This window comes from Hylobates moloch, unplaced genomic scaffold, assembly GCF_009828535.3.
Source record: "Hylobates moloch isolate HMO894 unplaced genomic scaffold, HMol_V3 SCAFFOLD_21, whole genome shotgun sequence".
NCBI lineage: Eukaryota > Metazoa > Chordata > Mammalia > Primates > Hylobatidae > Hylobates > Hylobates moloch.
Window position 1 is genome coordinate 40661676 of NW_026652296.1, and position 19448 is coordinate 40681123.

A 19448-nucleotide genomic window follows, 5' to 3' on the forward strand; every position below is an offset into this window, starting at 1 on the left:
TCCACCGCCTACAGCTGGAGCCATTTTGTCTTTTTGTTTATTGGGGATAATGTCATATAAAGTATGGTGGTATTTGTAGCCGTCTGTCAGTAAACAATAAACAGCAGTTTAATTAGCTATTACATTCTTATTCTGAGTTTTCTTTCTAATTCCTGCCCACAATTTACAAAAATTTTTTTCTAGTCAAAGAAGACATAAGAAGTGGTTAGTCTTTTTGAGATTATTATATAGTGAATATGAAATGACTGATATTTAAATCTTTAAATTATCTTCCAAACACATATGAGTAGTTAGTTATCTGGGCTCTAATTTGCAAGACAAGCTTGGTGATTATAAAATCTTATAAGTAATATTCCTCTTAAAATTGGCTGTGTTTACAAAGAACAATGACTGATGTAGTTTTTAGATTTGAATGAATATATGAAATAGAACTGACTCCATTTGGGAACATTTGAAAGAGCAACTTTGGATCATTACTTAACCTCCCCAGAACTCAGGATTTTACCTCAAAAATGGGAATTGGGAGATTTCCTCTCAGGTCATGTAGCTTGAAGAGTAAGTGAAAATACAGGGTTCTTCTCATTTCCTGCTCACTGCCGCCTCGCCCGCCACCCTTCATCCACATTTGGAGATGTGTCACTTAGGCCTCTCATGTAGAGGCCAGGTGTGGAGTCTGGGGAAAGTCTGGGAATAATATACATGTTTCTAATTTTCTGTCATCTGTTTCTTGATAGGATTCATTTTCGTGGTATCTTTTTTTTTTTTAAGTGAATTAGCAGTTTAATATACCATACTCAGGAATTTTCTCACTTTTCATTGAAAACCTGCACATAATTTTGAAGTTAACTTAAAAAAGTTGAGACGATTTCACTTGTGCATCTTTAAAGACTTTTGGTGCAGCTCATAAATATGACCTGTGTCCCCATCAGAGAAACACTTGCAGGAGTCCTTGCCCTTTGTCCCTCAGTAGCTCCGTCTTTTAACTAAGGGGATCTCCAGCAACAGCCTGGGGTGGTTGCAGGTGCCAGTGATCCCCTGGGTTCAAAAGAGTGCTTTTTATTTTCTGAAAGGATGAGTTACATCTACAGTAAGTCCTCACTAATGTCATCAGTGGGTTCTTGGAAATGGCGACTTTAAATGAAATGAGTACAGCAGGTCTTTGAGTGACATGGCTTGATTCAACATCATTTCGTCATAATGTTCATGAGAAAAAAAATTTTTTTTATATCTTGCTTAGTCATTTCCAACAACCTATTGATGACGTTAAATGAGGACTTACTGTGCTTGCCTGAACTGAGAAAAAGCAATTTCTATTTTATTATATATAGTGCTACAGTTAAAAAAAAGGATTTACTTTGTATTTAAATAGTTGGTTTTGTTCTTGTATCTAATACCTTAGTCTTTTACTTTGTTTATTAAGAAAAAGGGGCCAAATGGAGGTTTGATAACACAGTAATTTTCTTTCTTTTCTCCGACTGTGTCTCAGATATTCAAGAGATAGTAGTTTTCTATAGTTGCTTTTGACAAATGCACTCTGGACATACTAATTTAGTTTATTTTTACCTTAACTGATACCAGCACATTAATAAGAAATACTCATGCAGTACCTTTGATGTTTTGTAAAAAGTAAAAGTATATAAAGACTCCTTACATGGAAATGTGCAAAAAGTTTTTAATTCATATTCAAGAAGCCAAATACATTGAATTAAAAGGATCTGTGTTGCAATATATCATCTGTGGCATACTTCTTTCAAAAACAGAACCACTAAAACTGCTGTAATCAAAAAGGTCTTTGTTTTTGTTTTTCTTACTCCAAGGCTAGTAAATTCATGACTGAAGTTATCATCATCATCAACTATATTATAGTGCTTATTTAGTGATTTTTCTTAGAAAATTGGGACATAATACCTTTTAATCTTACGTAAGATAACTTTAAAGGCTGTGAATATTTTAGTTCATCCACTTGACTTTTGATGTTAATTTTAATTTGGTCAGATTGTACATTTATTTAGATACAACACTTTAAAGAATTTTATTTATAAATGAGCTAGAGAAGCTCCGTCATGCTTTGAGTTTGTGTTGTTGAACACAAAGGAGACCTAAGAGACAGTATACCTCTAGGTAGATAGAGCAGGTCTGTCCTCATACCAAATTGACAACTCGGAATATCTGCAGATGATGGGACACTGGTGTCAACTGTGTAAATGGTAACACACCATTATTTTGCTGTAGTGACTCGAAGCAGTAATAGTATATGATATCCTGGATCAGTGCTTCTCACATTTTTCTGTTGCGATACCCCTGATGGTAGAGAACAGTGAACTTGTATGCTAAAGGTCTGAGGCAGAGGGTAGAGTAGTTGGCTGATTTTCTGAATTGTTTTTGAAATCTCAGCTTTTAATCTTAAGAATTCACTTAGATTTTGTACGCTACTGCATAATGTATCTTTCATATTAAAAAAAATAGCCTCCTTGAAGGTGTGTGATGTCGATGGCTTCGTCTGTTTCTGGACACATCACAGCTCCTTGAGGTTCTAACCTCTATTGAGTGGTGCTGTCCATGCTTCTGTCACCAAGGAGTTAATGTGCTGGGAGACTCAATAAGAATCACATAGTTCTGTCTGACCACTGTCTGGCCATCTATCCTCTACTCCTCCCATTTCCCCGCTAAAGTTTCTCACTCATATGCAATGATCCTACTTTTTTTCCCTTGTTTTCTTTTTTTTTGTTGAGGGGTTGTTGAAAAGTCTTCAAAAGCTTTTCTGACTCATAAAATTTCTGTAGTTGCAATATTAATATGTAATAGTGATTTTTTTCTTTTCCCCTAGGGAAAGGATTTTCAGGTGTCTCAGTATTTAAGTGATTCTAAAAGGTGAACTAAAAAAAAATTTTCAATATGTGTTGGTACCACTTGCCTTATTGAAATAGAATCTTTTGGAAATAACTGAAAAATGATTTCATTGGTAGAGTGAAATTAATATCTTTAAGCAAAATTTATTCAAATGTTTATGTTCAGTTATATTTTCTAATGTAAAATTGTTGATTTTAAGGTATTTTTGACGAACTCTGCAAACGTCTTTTTGTTGGAACCATGTGCTGAAGTTCCTGTGCTCTTGAAAGAACAAGTTGATGCTTGTAAAGCTGTTTTGATTATTTTTAGGCGCATGATAATGGAGCTTACAATGAATAAAAAGACATGGTAAGTTTATATCAAATTAATTAGTATTGTAAAACAGATGTTTCTTTTTTCAACATAATTAAAATGTTAAGGCTTGCATTTATTTAATGTTTTTACAAACTTAACAACAAAATGTCTTTGGAACAGTTTCTGTGAATTATGAAGGTAGTTACCCAGTACTTTGATAGATCAATTATTTTCATTATATTTTTAAAAAATGTTCTTGAACAATAAGTATTTTACTTAATAGTGGATTTTTCCTTTTAAACGTTCATCAAACATAGTTTTGTGGAAAAGCAGCAACTGGTGTTTTATAATACTCACCATAAGCTCAAGAGAGTTTGTTAATTGCCCTGAAATGCTGTCAACTGATTTTTATTGCTTATAACTTGATGTTTTAAATTCATTTTGGAAAAACAATTATTTTAAATGATAAATTATCAGAGACTAAATACATAGTGCAGTCAGCAATCTGTTCCTGTCATTAAAACTACATTTTTTCCTTTTCATCTTTGTTTTTGTTTGATGTTTTTATTTATAATGTCCCTACAGGTAAACAATGCATTAGATTTTTTTTTCCTGCTCTTCTCTTTTTTTCCTGCTCTTCTCTTATTTGAGTTATGAGCCAGGTGCGGTAGCTCACGCCTGTAATCCCAGCACTTTGGGAGGCCGAGGTGGGTGGATCATCTGAGGTCAGGAGTTCGAGACCAGCCTGCCTAACATGGTGAAACCCCATCTCTGCTAAAAGTACAAAAAATTAGCCAGGTGTGGCGGCACTTGCCTGTGATCCCAACTACTCAGGAGGCTGAGACAGGAGAATTGCTTGAACCCGGAAGGCGGAGGTTGCAGTGAGATTGTGCCACTGCCCTCCAGCCTGGGCGACAGAGTGAGACTCTTGTCTCGAAGAAAAAAAAAAAAGTCCTCACGTTACTCCATCTGATGAGGTATTTTCAGTGATGCTCAGCAACAGACCAGAAAGCCTCAGAGTCACTTTCCATTTCTTCCTCTTCTCCTCATGTGTCATCAGCCTCTCGCTTCTGCCTTTAAAATGTTCCTCAAGCCTGTCCTTTGTGTGTTCTCTCTCATTCCACTGCCACCCTTGTGCAATCAAGCTGCCCACCCAGCTGTGGTCAGCATCCCCCTAGGTGATCTTCTGCCTTGGTTATCAGTCCTTGGAGGCCCTGCAGACCAGTGGCACCTTTCCTACCTGAAACCAGAGGGATCCTCTGCCTATGCCTGTATTCTGGAGGCCCTTGAGTCAGCAGGAAAGGGGCTTTGGAAAGTGCAGTTGGTAGGAAACCATGGGCACGAGGCAGGTCTGATCAGAAAGGAACTGCAGGCCACCAAGTCCAATTCTTGTTCTTCAAAGATGAGGGAAGGGTGGACTCAAGAATCTTGGTGTGCAGAAAGTTCACAAGTACAGAAACCACAGGCATCAAAATGATACTATGATGTAGATTCCAACGTCATCTTTCCCAGACTTCTAAACTTAGCACTATTTGCCAAGTTAAACCATTGTTAAAACTGAAAATATTACAGTGATGCACAATATGATGTAAACAAAGTTAAATTCCACGTCAGTAATATTGACAGTAATGAGAAATGCTGGTATATGCTTTCAACTGAAATATCTGTTCCTGAATACCATAGTTTTATCAACATTATTTTTAATGTTTTTTTCCTTTGAAAACTCCCTGAGTTTTGTATACTACTATATCAGTAGTTTTTTGATATTTTTGATAATCTTTTTATTTTGATGAAAATTCTAGGAAATAAAATTAAGCAATTCTGTTCTGTTTTTTTTTTTTTTACTAATTCATAAATTCATAGGTGAAAGTATAGAAAAGAAAAATTATAGAAATCGATGAAAATAGTTAATGGAAAAATGGTCAATAGAGCATAGAAAAGAGTGCGAGCAGTTTCTGTAACAGATTTTCTTGCGTATTTAAGTATCAGATAATCCTTTGCCTCCCATCCCTCCTTTCCTTCCTCACTCCTTCTTCTCCCCTCTCTGCTTACCTCCTTTTCTTCCAGCTAATAAATAACTATCGAGCTTCTACTGTGAGAATATAGTGGCGAACTATGTAGACAAGGTCCCTGCCCTCATGAGGTTACATCCTCATAGGACTGAGAGACATTAAAAACCTAGAAAACAATTTCAGAGAGTCCAAAGTACTGAGAACAGTGAAGGTTGCAAAGGGGAAAGAGTCCTGAATTGGGTGTGTGTTGCTTCGCATGGACAGATGGGGAGTTTTTTCCATCAGCTGTCAGAGAAGGCCTTTCTGAGCAGAGCCCTGAGTGAAGGGAAGGAGGAGCCTTGGGGAAGTCTAAGGGAAGGGCATTCCTGGTAGAAAGAGCAGCAGGTGCAAAAGTCCTGATGGGAGAAAAGGTGAAAGAAAAGTGGCTTGTTTAAGGAAGGACAAGATGATGGCCAATGTGGTGGAGTGGATGGAGTGAGAGGGAGAGTGAGAGGGGAGGAGGCAGGGGACAGGCCAGGGCCAGGTTGCTCAGGGCCCTGCAGACCAAAGGAAGGACACCAGCTACCTCCCTGTGTGTCTGCAAGATTGTGACATAATATAATTTATGCCTCTGAGAGGCCCCTCTGGCTGCTAGAGAACATGCAGTGCGGTGCCATAGATGATGGTGGCTGAGACCAGGGCTGTAGCTAGGGAACTGTAAGAAATGATCCTGAAATAGGGAATAACTGGTATGTAAATGAGTTGAAATACCACCTGTATGAGGAGATAGAGATCAGGTAAATAAGAATGTAGGAAAACCCTCACTCCTGTGTTGGACCCAAGGATAGCACACATGCCTGATTCCATGTGCTCCAACAGAAGTTTATTACATTCTTTGAGCAGTTCTCCTTGGAGAAGTCAGTGCTTCACAAAATAGAAAGGAACAAGCAGTTGTCAAAACTGGCAGCTTTGGCAGGTTGTGAATCTTTCTACTGTAAGGAAAGATTTTTCCAAACCATAGTTTTTCCACCCTTGTTTTCTTCCAGAAGACTCTGCATACCGTTCCAAGCTTTCATAGGTTCAGAAATCAAATTAACGATGTTTTTGTCAGTCATGGCTTTGATCACGTTTGTGGCTTTTGATAGCAGTTGCCATGATCAAGGCTTTACTTGAAACTTACGACGTCTGTTGTTCTCATCACATTCTCATGATAGATCTGTAACTAGTTGTGTGTAAGGGATTGTTTTTCATTGTCTTATGCATCATGTAACATGAATGGGCTGTGGTGATACTAGGTGCTGCCCTCCTCTGCCCTGGCGACAGGGGCCTGGATACCCTGAATGTGGTGAGCGACAAGCTGTCCCCAGCACTGTGCCATTGCTTCTCCCAGTTCTCTTCAAAGTCACCATCTTGCTTCATGCGTGTGTGCCCAGAAGATAGCCCTTCCTCTTGTGTGCTTCCAGAATCCATAGGCAGGGAATAGGAATACATGGACAAGTAGCATGGAGTGCAGTGAGACTGTATACCAACAGATGATCCTGGGGACCAAAATCAAATGGGGCCAGCTACAAAGAGGGCAGGAAATCCCCAGAGGTGATTTTACTGTGAGGAATTTTATGAGGTTCAGCATCACATATTGTTAGGAGAAAATGCTGTTCTGATATGCAGAGATATGAGAAAAGTATACGGGAACTATGATTTAGAGATCTCATCTGATTACTTTGTCCTATTCTCAGTTTTATTACTAAAGAGCAGTAAAGCCAAGGAGAAAGTAGTAAAGATTAGATGAATGGTTAGCATGTGAAACCTGAAAGGAACCAGAGTGATTTCCCTCGAGGAACAAATGCACTTCTCTTACATGTGAAAGATGATGTGTTCTGTGTTCCCATAGAATCTAGGGAAAGAAAAAGTGAGCAGATACTCTGATATGAGCAATATAACTTAGGTGTAAGAAAGAAAAATGTCTTTTGGCTGTTCTGAAGAACTTACTGTAATTAGCAGTGTTATGTTGTCTATACTGTCTTATAGTCTTCAAAGTCCTTTTACATAAACCTTCTGTGAGAGACTATGAAAAATGCTGGCAGTTGGAACTGAGCTGCAGTGATGGCATTTGTCTCAGTTGTGCCCTGTAGCGCAGAGTCAGGATCTTCCAGGCATGAGCACTGCGCCTGTAAGTGTCCTGTAACGCAAACCCTCCTGCCTGTGAGAGTACCGTGGCATTCCACCTTACCAAGATACTGTGTGTGTCGCCAAAATAAAGGCCAGAAAGTCAGCTTCACTTCCTGTTGCAATGAGAGGGAGACCTTACAGGTTAAGTAAAACAGTGGATAGCAAAATTAAAGAGTGCTGCATACATTCCAGTAGGTTTTCACTGAGTACCTTTAAGCTGCTGGCACAGTTGGAGAAGACGATCTTGCCTCTCTTTTTGCAAGGGGAGAAAATCAAGCTGGAATGATATGTTTTATCCTGCCTGTTTGTGTGGACATGGGAGACATGTTTTTAAAACTGTTGTAACATAAGGGAGCTTATTTTGGTAAAATATGGTATTCATTATGTAATTGGCATCTGGACTTTAACAGTTTCGGGTAATACATAATTATCAATGTTGCTGAATTCTTAAGAGAATTTCTGGTACCTATAAATTAAAGTGCTTTGGAGACATGATTATTAATATGAGCTTTTATTTTGGGTGGCCCAGGGAACAGATGTTGCAAATACTACTCAGGATAACAGAAGCTGTCATGCAGAAGCCAAAGGATAAACAAATAAAGGACTTGTTTGCCCAGAGCTTGGCAGGGTTACTATTTAGGGTAAGTCTTTTTTATTTAAACACTGCAAATGCAAGAAGTGAATCAGATTTTATAGCAAACTAGTTTTAATTGTTGAGAATTTTAAGAATAATATTAAATATAAATTGCTAGAAATTTTTCTTCTTAGCTTTGTCCTGAAGGTTATGATCTATTCTTTACAATTAGTGCTGGGCTTTTAGGCTTTTCTCCCCCTCTGCCACCTACTTCCTCTTTTGATTTACTCAAGGGTGATAGGAATTAGGAAGCTCTGATGGCCTTGGTGGAAGGCTAGGTAGATTTGGAGAGGTAAAGGATGAATGAAAGTATGGGAATGGGATAAAAATTTGAGAGCCATCAGTGTGTTGGGCAATTGTATTTAAAGCCACAGGATGGGCTTACCTGGAGAGGACAATGTCCACAGGTGATGGGAGAGATGCTGAGAAAGGGTGGCCAGTGAGCGAGGAGGAAAACCAGGGGAGTGTATGTCCTGGGTGCCTGGGGATGAGTATTGGGTAGGAGGAGAGCAGCCAGTTGACCATGGGCTTTGACAGGTGTAGTTGGTTGAGAATGTTCTATGGGATGAGGCCCACCTGGAGTAGATGGAGGAGAAAATGAGACCTGGGCAGTGGAAGTTGCAAGCGTAGTTAAGGCTTTGCAGAGTTCTTGATGTGGAAAGGAAGAGGAAAAGGGGAGCTAGCTGAAGTCGGTGGCATACATGCTGGGCGAGGTTTAAGGCGGGTAGTACTAAAGTATGTTTGCTCACCAGTGGAAGGTCCAGTGAGGGAGGACAATATGGTCTTGGGGAGACAGAGGATAAGTGAAGTCCCAGATATGGTGGAGGGCTGGGCGGGTCTTTGGTGCGAGCAGAGAGCCAAAGAGATGCCTGTGCTTCTTGCATCTTATGTGGTGAGCAGGCGAAGACCAAGAGCAGGCTGATACCTGGTGAGCTGCCTGGGGAACAGGATGTGCCAGAGGGTCCTGAACATGGCAGCCTACTGTGATGTTGCTAATATTTATGAGGACCTTAGAGTTTATGAAGCATTATTGAAAGTGAACAGTGTGAAAGGGCTCTGGAAAAATGCTGTTCTACATAAATAAAGGTATTAGTACAGTGGATAGACTTGACTTTGGATAATTACATAGGTGATAGTTGTGGGGAGGAGAAATTAACTTCCCTCCTCAGTTGACCTGAAGGTGGTTTTGGAGGATATATGTTAAAAGCATATCTAGAATATAGGTAGGACATGTAGGTAAAAGTGACAAAAAGAGAAATTATTTCTTTAAAACTAAATATTGCCATTGTAACACAAGATAACTGGATTTTGAATAACTTAATATGAGTCAATACTCTTGGCTTGATAAAAAATGTATGAGAGGCTATTGAAATAATTGGCCTCCTGAATATTAGAATTGCTTTTACTCTGATTGCCTTGCCTAGTATATCGGATGTGTGAAGTGGCCCTAAACATTCTTTTGCATGTGTCCAGCTTTGCTCTGCTGATGCCTGGAGGTGGTACTGACCACTGCTTTGCTGCCTGCCTGGACATATGGACACTGCACACTTTGCTTTCTCAGCGAAGCGTCTCACTGTTGGCACCCTTTCGAGCTCCCCATCCTGGACCTGGGCTGCCAAGTAGACATGAGCTGAAGCCAGTCTCACGCTGGCAGGTGCTTGGGCCTTATTCCCACCAATTGCCTGGCTCTGCATCTGTTTTGTGTGTTGGAATTAGAGAACTTGTCACAGAATTAAACAAGTATCTATTCTGGGGTTTGGGTTTTTTTGTTTTGTTTTGTTTTTGGTTGGTTGGTTTTGGTCTTTGGGGAAAAAAAACTCCCCCCATGAATGGAGAAAACCTTGTCAGATATTACTTCCCTCCTCAGTTGACCTGACTTCCCTGAAACTTAGTTTTGAGTTCATGATTATTAATGATTTTGATGTTGTTATTATTTTGGCAGTGGTTAGGTAGATCGAGAAGGATGCTTAAATTAAGAACTAACCATAAGGCTGGGCATGGTGGCTTACATTTGTAATCCTAGCACTTTGGGAGGCTGAGGCAGGAGAATTGCTTGAGCCTATGAATTCAAAACCAGCCTGGGCAATAGAGTGAGACCCCTGTCTCTACAAAAAATTTTTAAAAAATCAGCTGGCCATTGTGGCATGCACCTGAAGTTTCAGTTACTTGGGAGCTGAGGTGGGAAGATTGGTTGAACCCGGGAGGTTGAGGCTGTAAGCAAGCTATGATTGCACCACTGTACTGCAGCCTGGTCAAAAGAGCAAGACCCTGTCTCCAAAAAAAAAAAAAAAAAATCTACCGTAAAAAATAGTGAAGAGAGGATGAGCTTTTTGGCGTTAGGTAGATTGTGTTTCTGATCTCAGCTCTGCTACTCCCTGGCTATGTGGCCTTGAGCACATGACTTTAGCTTTCTGAGTGTCTTCCCTAATCTGTCACAATCAGGAAAGGACTTCTTCCTACCCTGCAGGGTTGTCATGAGAATCAGAGTGGGCCCATTGGGATTTGTGATCATCTGTTGACCTCCCATGTTCTTATGTGAGATGCAAGAGGCAAGAATACTAAGGGTCTGGACTTACCAGGCAGGCTGTCTATTGGGCATCATCTTGGTCCCACACTGCCGTTAAAACGTGCTAAGTAGTATTCATTTGATCATGTGGACTGTCTAAAATGGCTAGACACTTGATTTTTTTTTGAAAAATTGAGAATAGGGAGACTGTTAAAAGGGACAGGACATTTTAAAGTTTTTATTACCCTTTTTATCTTTTTCTAGTTCTTCTAGTGTTTTTTTTTTTTTTTCTGTCAGTAGATAACCTGGGCCACCAAATTTTCTTTAAGTGATGATTGAATTTGACTTAGTTTTAAATATTTACCAAATAATGATGATTACCTTATTGCCTTAAGTGATGCTTTAATTTATTATCAGTGCTAAATATGACCTTATGCTTGAAGCTCTGATGGTATATCAGGAAACTATGGTCCTGCTCTTTGTAATATGAGCCGTTACTTTAAAGTTATGCAGTCCTCTTAATGTGTTGGTAGAGTGAAGTAGGAAGTGGTTGGTTAGCAAATGTTCATAAGAACAGGAGTGATTTATTAGTTAAGGTGTTTTTAAAATACATCTTGTGTGCCAAAATGAATCTGATAAAACATCCAATTTCAGTACTGAAGGAACCTTGGAGAAGCTCTTATGCACCTCTTATTTGTAATGAGAAATGTAACTACAGAAAGGCCAAGTGACTTTCCTAGGTCACAAACCAGGGTAGTCCAGGCTGTTTGTTACCCTCTTCCTTTTAGAAAATGGTAATTGATTAAAAGGACACCCTGTCTTCATGTCCACAGGTGCCACCACTCGTCACCCAACTGTATTTTACCATTTTGCTCTGTGCAAATGTTGTCAGTTGTGAATTATGATGATAATTCAACAGGTCTGCATACATGTTTGTAATACTTGCTAAGTTGATTTTATAAGCTGCAAGAAGACATTCTGTGCTTGTTTCATAATTAGTCAATAAAGTGAAGCCATTATAAGATCCCCAGTATAAAGCATCTCATTACACCAAGACATCTGCTTTTATCTATGAAGTTGGCACTATATCCAAATGTGAGTCTGAGTCCTAATAACATTATCAGTCTCTACCTTCTTCTCTTACTTGGCTCAGATTATACTTATTGATCTAATATTTATTAATTTTATTGTCTATAGGTACTTTATGGCAATAGCCTCAAATTCATCTTGAAAGCAGGGGTATAAAAATTAATAGAAGATGGCATTTTAGTCATAATAAAAATATTTAATAAAGATAATAAAATTATTTTATTTTCTTTCATATTTTTAGTTTTACCAAATTCATACATGTTAGAATCAGACTTTAAATATAAGTGGTTAATATCTTGTTTTTTATATAATTAACTACTTTAGTCCTACTTTAACATTTTTATTTTCTTAAAAAGTGGTAAACACAAATTGAAACAGAAAACCGGTGTATTAGAGAAGGACCACTTTAAATAAGATTTTCCAGGTGGTCAGAATAGGCCTGTCTGATTTTATCGACTGATTTCTGTTTATCAAAGTTTTCCTGTGTCTATGTTAAAGAATAAATTCCATTAAAAAATCTATATATAATTTGGGGAAAACAATTAAGAAGTGAACTCACCTACGCAAAGAAGAATTCCTGACAAGAGTGGGAGCCTATTTGCATCTGGGTTGGGCCAATGCAAATGCAAGCTGGCATCTTAACAAGTGCATTTCTCTTTGACACCAGACTATAGGACTTACACAGACTTTGGGTATAAGGATTCCTTTTCACAAGGCTTAGGAAAGCATTTGTGGCTCATTTGAGAAGGACTTGGCTATGTAGAGGCACTTCTTTCAGGGAAGATATATTTGGATTTGAATTTTAAAGGATGGTGAATATTTTGGCAGAGGTAAGGAATGGGGCAATTTTATGGGAAGGAAATATCCAGCATATAGGCAGAATTGTCTCATAGGGCTGTCCAGGTGACCATTTGTAGTGCTGTGGACTATAAGACCGGGGGCAGACACTGATAAATGAATAGACTATGAAGGAAAGGTGTGATAGGTGCATTGATTGGGGGGGGGGAAATGCAGGGACCTGGAGGACACTTCCTGGAGGCTGGGAGGTGGTGGTGGGGAGATAGTCAGGGATACCTTCTTGGAGGAAGTGATGCACAAATTTTGACCTGAGAAATGAGGGGGAGTTATACAGAAACAAAAAGGAGAAAAGAGAGGGAAGGAAGAGTATGTGCAAAGGCCAGATGCAGGAGCTAGCAGGTGAAGGAACTGAGAGAATGTCAGTGGAAGGAACTGAATGCCTTTTACTATTATGCTGGATGATAGGTGCCTGAGGGTTGTGTAAGTAGCACTGTCTAGTACCTAGGTAGATAGATCAGGAAACCAGTAGAGAGGTCTATGCTGGACACGAAGATTCCGAAGTCAGCAGCACACAGGGGATAACTGGAGCCATGGGAATGGAGCCAAAACCCTGGCAGAAGGTGGAAGTGGCCTCAGAAAGGGGAGAGCCAGAGCAGTCTTTTGCTTGGGGGATGAGGAAGTGGAGATGGAGTGGGTGTGGAACATTCTTTCAAGAAGTTTGGCTGTGAAAGTGGAAGGAAAAGGGCTGTAGCCAGACAGGGGAATCTGGGTTCAAGGGAATTTTTTCTTTTCAGATGAGGAAGAACTTGGAGCATATTTAAATGCTGAAGAGAAAGAGCTGGGGAATTGGGATTGGCTGGAGATTAAAGGAGAGGGGTGGTTAAGAGAGGCATGAAGACTCCAAGGAAGGGGTCCAGAGTGTAAGGGGGCACCAGAGTAGCAGAATGGGGCTCCTCTTGGAGTTCAACCCACAGGTGGAGGAGGAGCTGGGTGGATGTGGGCAAGAATGTGAGTCCGTGGGCAGAGGTTGAGGGGAGTCTCATTGAATGGGTTCTGTTTCTTGTGAAGTCTACAGTGAATCCATCTGCTCAAAGTCAGGGAGGATTTGGTGGGCTGGAGGTTTTCCTGTAGGAGGTTTGAAGTAGCCACTGTGGATGGTAGGAAAAGAGCAGTCTCAGGAAGCAGAGTCGTCACTGTGCGGAGGGCTTTGTCTTTTCCCTGATTATAGCCAGGGCCAGCTGCAGACACTAGAACAATATTGAATCAGTAACTTTGTTCATAATGAAAACTAACTTCCCAATAGCTTAAATTTTGATTATAGTTGGTCAGATGAATTTTGAGAATTAAAAGAAAAACAGCTTCCAAAAGTACTTTTTATTTTAAAATTTGTGTTATTAATAGTAATTTAAAACATTTTGTTAAAAAGTATGCTTCTTCCAAATGAAGATGTATGAATTCTCTTGTTGGTTGGTTGGTTTTAGACGCTCATGGTGGCTTGGATCCGAGCAAACCTCTGTGTGTACATTTCTCGAGAGCTCTGGGATGACTTTCTTGGTGTGCTATCCTCCCTCACGGAATGGGAGGAACTTATAAATGAGTGGGCCAACATTATGGACTCCTTGACAGCAGTGCTTGCAAGAACCGTTTATGGAGTTGAGATGACAAACCTACCTCTGGATAAATTAAGTGAACAAAAGGAAAAGAAGCAACGAGGCAAAGGTATTTCCACTCTTCCAGGTTAACACCAGATGTCTAGGACTGGGGACGAGTGTGTATTTGTATGACTAAGCAATTAATGCATGAAATTTTATAATGAACTGAACCAACTACACAGTGTCTTCTTAATAGTGGCATTAATTTATGTTTCATATCATTTTGTTCCCTTAATGAGATGGTGAATTTCTGAGGAAGCTATGCAAGAAGGAAGATGCAAGGAAGGTAGTAGTAATAGTAGTGATAACTAACAGTAATAATAATGGCTATTACATTGTACATATTATCTCTTTTTACCTTCATAGTAACCTAGTGAACTGTAGATACTTGTATTATCCCCATATCACAGACAAACTGAAGTACAGAGACTTTGCAGGGATGTCCAATCCTTTGGCTTCCTCAGGCCACATTGGAAGAATTGTCTTGGGCCACACATAAAATACAATAAAACTAACGATAGCTGATGAGCTAAAACAAAAAAAAATCGCAAAAAAAAACTCATAATGTTTTAAGAAAGTTTACGGATTTGTGTTGGTCTGCACTCAAAGCCATTCTTGGCTGCATGTGGCCCATGGGTCACGGGTTGGACAAGGTTGCCTTACAGTGATTGACTCATCTAAGGCCACATAGTTAAGAAGTGTTTAGAAATCAAAGCTGGATAAATACAACTGAAGATGTCACACTATTAAGGTGCATTCTGCAGCCTCTCTAGGAAACGTGGAGAAATTCTGAATGCTTCAGATGGGAGCTATTTTGGCTTTGTTGTATTTCTGGGTAAAAGTTGTTTTGGGACTGAGAACCTCAAATGAAAGTTATGTTTTCAAGGTAGAAAACATCAGTGGTAGTTTCTATTAGGAATGACAATTTGGCATCCCCTTAATTACCGTTCTTAAGGATGTGGCATGGTCCTTGGATTAATTCACTTGTACTACACCTTACTCTGTAAAGATTTGAGGCAGCTCGTAGAAAGGCATATAGTACAGTAGATCAAATACAGAATAGGGTCAAAATGAGTGAGGTTGCAGGGAACTGCCCTTGTGATTAAAATGCCAAAATACATGCCATAGAGCCTCGTGGGCTTGCTGGGGAGATGGAAACGTCAAACATTGGATTTGATTTTGGTCTTTGCAGGGTTACATCAAATAGAGAATCACAGAGCACATAGGGTAAAAACAATTCAATCACTTAGGTGATGCTTGGCTTTTATTAGGTCCTCCTGAGACTTGGGAGGAATTTTTCCTTCAAAGCCTCATAAAGGGTACACATTGCTTATTGTGTAGACTACCCTTTAATAATACCAGCCTTATTATAGACAATATCAGTGTGCGTTTGCCATGTGACAAATCACCCCAAAACTTATGGCTTAAAATAACAACCACTTATTTATCTTGATTTCATGAGTTGGCAATTTGGGTTAGACTCAGCCAGTCAGTTCTTCTGCTGGTCTTTGCTTCTGTGTTTGCAGTCAGCCACGCTGTGAAATAGTCAGCTAGGCAGCTCTACTTGTAGGGGTTGGCTGGCTGTCAGCCGGGGCAATGAGGTGTGACTGGACCACGTGTTTCTGCAGCCAGAGGCTAGCTCAGGCTTGTTCACCAAGTGGCTTAGAGTTTCAGGGGCAGTAAGAGGGTAAGTTCAAATTTTCAAGTGCATTTCAAGTCTCTGCTTGTTCAGTTTTGCTACCAAGTAAGTCACATGATGAAGCCTAATGTCATTATGGGAGAGAACAACAGAGGATGTGGATACAGGGAGGTGTAAACCAGTTACGGTGGTTAGTAAACCATATACATGTATAATAAATGTGATGGATTCTTATATCTTCACTGAAATCTGAGAATGGCTTGCCAAAGCACTAATTAATAAAAGCAAGTTAGTAAGAAGCCAAAATAAAGTAGTTGAAGTACATGGCAATCCAGTGGAACAGTTTAATCCCAATGTAGATTTAGACTGTCTAATGCAATGATTTTCTAACATTTTTAACAGATCCATTTTTCTCCCCAGTTGAAGGTATACATAACCCCTTTCTAAAGAAATAGACTGGAGATTTGGGATTGAAGTAGGGGCAGGGAGCCAAGAGCCTGGGCCCTTGGCATCCATCTAGTCCTCTCTAACAGCTCTGAGGACCTCTGTGTAAACCCAGGGCCTGAGAGGACCCAGATACTTCCAACTAGGAACTTGGCTCCCTAAGACAGTGGTTCTCAGCACGGAAGAGAACATACTGGCTAAGGATACCTTTCAGGCTAGAGGAGGACAGCTGAAATAGGAGATAAGGACCTACCTTCAATTGTTGTAATCCATGCACGAGTGCACATGCGTGCATACGCTACACACACACACACACGCACACGCCTGCCATTCTGCAAGATTCTCTTCCTACCCACAGATCCATCTGAAGAGACAGACTTGTCTTAGGAAGGCAAACAACTTCGAAAACACTGTTTTCAAAATGTACCGAACACATTATTTAATTAATGACCATGACTAATATTTCTGATTTATGTTGCTTTATTCTGAAAAGGATTTAAATATTTATTATAGAAACATTTGCCTTCTAAGGGCTAGACTACTAGAAACAAAAAGCACAGGCAGAGGAAACTGGGTGTGGAAACATGCCACAGGTGGCAGCCAGTGGCCACATCATGCCTGTGCAGAAATATCTAAGTGCCATTCTCTTTCCTCCTCTATTTCTTTTGGTCCATAGCCTCTCATTGAAATAATTAACCAGAACAATATGAGGAAAATTAAAAGTTGAATCTCAGACTACAATGTTTTATTGTTTTGGACCTTTGTTAAAATAGGATTTTGTATTATTCATAGATTTTTATTATCCTGCCCATTTGACTGAATCCACATTAGAGTTTATAGGCATGGATTGCTCTGGGGATTTGTGGAGGGGTTGGTGTCTACAGGATGCAGTACTATTCTAACATGAGGATCTCTGAGTTTTTGGTTTATAACTAATGGTTTTTGGAGTGTCCTGGGAACAGTAGTATAACTTCATTTGATATTGTTCTTGTATTGAGAAAGATTTATTAATACATTCTTTTGTATATTGGAATGAGTACTGTGAAGATATAATAATATCCATAAGACCGTTCTAGATTCTTGAAAATATTTTAGCAACAAGAATTCTTAAATTAGTGACATGTGAATACCTTCCTAAATTGCAGTGTAAGGAAGTAGTACTTAATTTGTGACAAGGAAACCTGCTGATTATATATAGTTGTATGTACACCATTTGCTGAGCAACACAAGCTGCGAAATGAATAATAATGAATTCAGCCTTTAGATTATTTTTCTTTTCCTTTATCAGGCTGTGTTCTAGATCCTCAGAAAGGAGCCACCGTGGGGAGATCCTTTTCTCTCAGCTGGCGGAGCCACCCAGATGTGACCGAACCGATGCGATTTAGGAGTGCCACCACGTCTGGAGCACCGGGAGTGGAAAAGGCAAGAAATATTGTTCGCCAAAAAGCAGCTGGTAAACATTTATTTAAATGCTTCTCAAAAATCTAATTGTTATCTAAAATAAATTTATAGGCATAAAGTGTGTTAAAAATTCTACTCAAAATTTAAATATTAGACCTTATATTAAATGAAATGTCTCTACATCTTTTTAGCTTTCTGCTCTGGTTACTTTTCAAATCACAGTTTTCAGTTACTTATTTCTAAATCCTCCATTGTGAGAAAGAACTTGTGATGTTGATATTGAGTGAGATATATTTTTGTGAAATAGAGAAAATAGAGGTTTTGTTTGAACCTTGAAGAAAATAGATTGTTAATAAATACACCAGTAGTTGCACTATTGTCAGTGTTAAACAATGTTAATCTTTAGAGTGTGGCAACCTGTTTCAGTAAAGAAAAGGAGAATTTCAGGACTGGATAGACATTTTCATTTTTTGCTCCTTTGGAAAATTGAGCCTTTTCATGCCTGTGGATGTTATCTTTGCAGCCTATTTCAGTTAACAACTTGACCATCAACCCCCAGTTAATTGGACTACTTTGCTACATTTTACTTTTTTTCTTTTCTTTTCTTTTTTTTTTTTTTTTTGAGACAGAGTTTCGCTCTGATTCCCAGGCTGAAATGCAATGGTGCGATCTCAGCTCACTGCAACCTCTGCCTTCCGGGTTCAAGCAATTCTCCTGCCTCAGCCTCCTGAGTAGCTGAGATTACAGGCACGTGCCACCACGCCCGGCTAATTTTTCTATTTTTGGTAGAGACAGGGTTTCACCATGTTGGTCAGGCTGGTCTTGAATTCCTGACCTCGTGATCCACCCGCCTCGGCCTCCCAAAATGCTGGGATTACAGGCGTGAGACACTGCGCCCGGCTTACATTTTACTCTTAAAACAAAAAGTGAACTCTTTAAAAAGAAGCTTGTATATGGCATTTGATAAGAATAAATAAAGCCACCTCCTCCCCGGTGACTTTGAGCCTGTAACTTAGGTTTAAGACGATTGTAATTGATATTTAGCATGTTGACTTCAGAAAGTCGCAAGATCCTCTGGCCATAAAACAAAGATTAATTAAAGCTTAACATATTCTATAGTGCTTAGTAAAGGCTTAATACAGATGGTTTAGAATCCTGTTGGAGTTTTTATGAAAATATATTCCACCTTAACTGTGACTCTCTCATGCTTTTTGGCTGTAGCATTTGCTGGAAATTATCACCTTATTTACATGCACGGCCTATTCTGCTTCTTCCTTCTTTCTGTCATGCTCTCCCCTGAGGAGAGACCCAATTCTTTGTTAGCAGGCAAATTTTGAGGATGCTCATTCACTGATTTCCTTTCTCATTCCAATTCCTAAAAACTATTTGCTTTTATCATTGGATTCTTTTTTTATTTTGTTTTTTGAGTCGGAGTCTCATGCTGTCGCTCAGGCTGAATCGCAGTGGAGCAATCTCAGCTCATTGCAACCTCTGCCTCCCAGGTTCAAGTGATTCTCCTGCCTCAGCCTCCTGAGTAGCTGGGACTACAGGTGCACACCACTACACCAGGCTAATTTTTTTTTTTTTTCAGTAGAGATGGGGTTTCACCATGTTGGCCAGACTGTTCTCGTACTCCTTACCTTAGGTGATCTGCCCATCGCTGCCTCCCAAAGTGCTAGGATTACAGGAGTGAGCTGCCACGCCCAGCTCTTCTATCATTGGATTTTTTTTTTTTTTTTTTTTTTTTTTTGAGACAGAGTCTTAAGAAAAAGCCCAGGCTGGAGTGCAGTGGTGTGATCTTGGCTCATTGCAACCTCTGCCTCCCAGGTTCAAGCGATTCTACCACCTCAGCCTCCCGAGTAGCTGGGATTACAGGCGTGCACTACCATGCCCAGCTAATTTTTGTATTTTTAGTAGAGACGGGGTTTCACCATGTCGGTCAGGCTGGTCTTGAGCTCCTGACCTCAGGTGATTTGCCTGC

The 19448-nt window shown here is 39.6% G+C and overlaps 1 protein-coding gene across 3 annotated transcripts in view; it reads left to right on the plus strand.

Moving 5' to 3' along the window:
• RALGAPA2 (Ral GTPase activating protein catalytic subunit alpha 2) overlaps positions 1 to 19448 on the plus strand; it is a 340962-nt gene that overhangs the window by 95825 nt on the left and 225689 nt on the right. For all 3 annotated transcript variants that reach the window (XM_058432702.1, XM_032142466.2, XM_058432703.1), the window contains exons 13-16: positions 3050 to 3198; positions 7834 to 7945; positions 13813 to 14050; positions 17355 to 17519. In XM_058432702.1, the coding sequence (XP_058288685.1) occupies positions 3050 to 3198; positions 7834 to 7945; positions 13813 to 14050; positions 17355 to 17519 (664 nt within the window). The remainder of the gene's footprint in view (positions 1 to 3049; positions 3199 to 7833; positions 7946 to 13812; positions 14051 to 17354; positions 17520 to 19448) is intronic.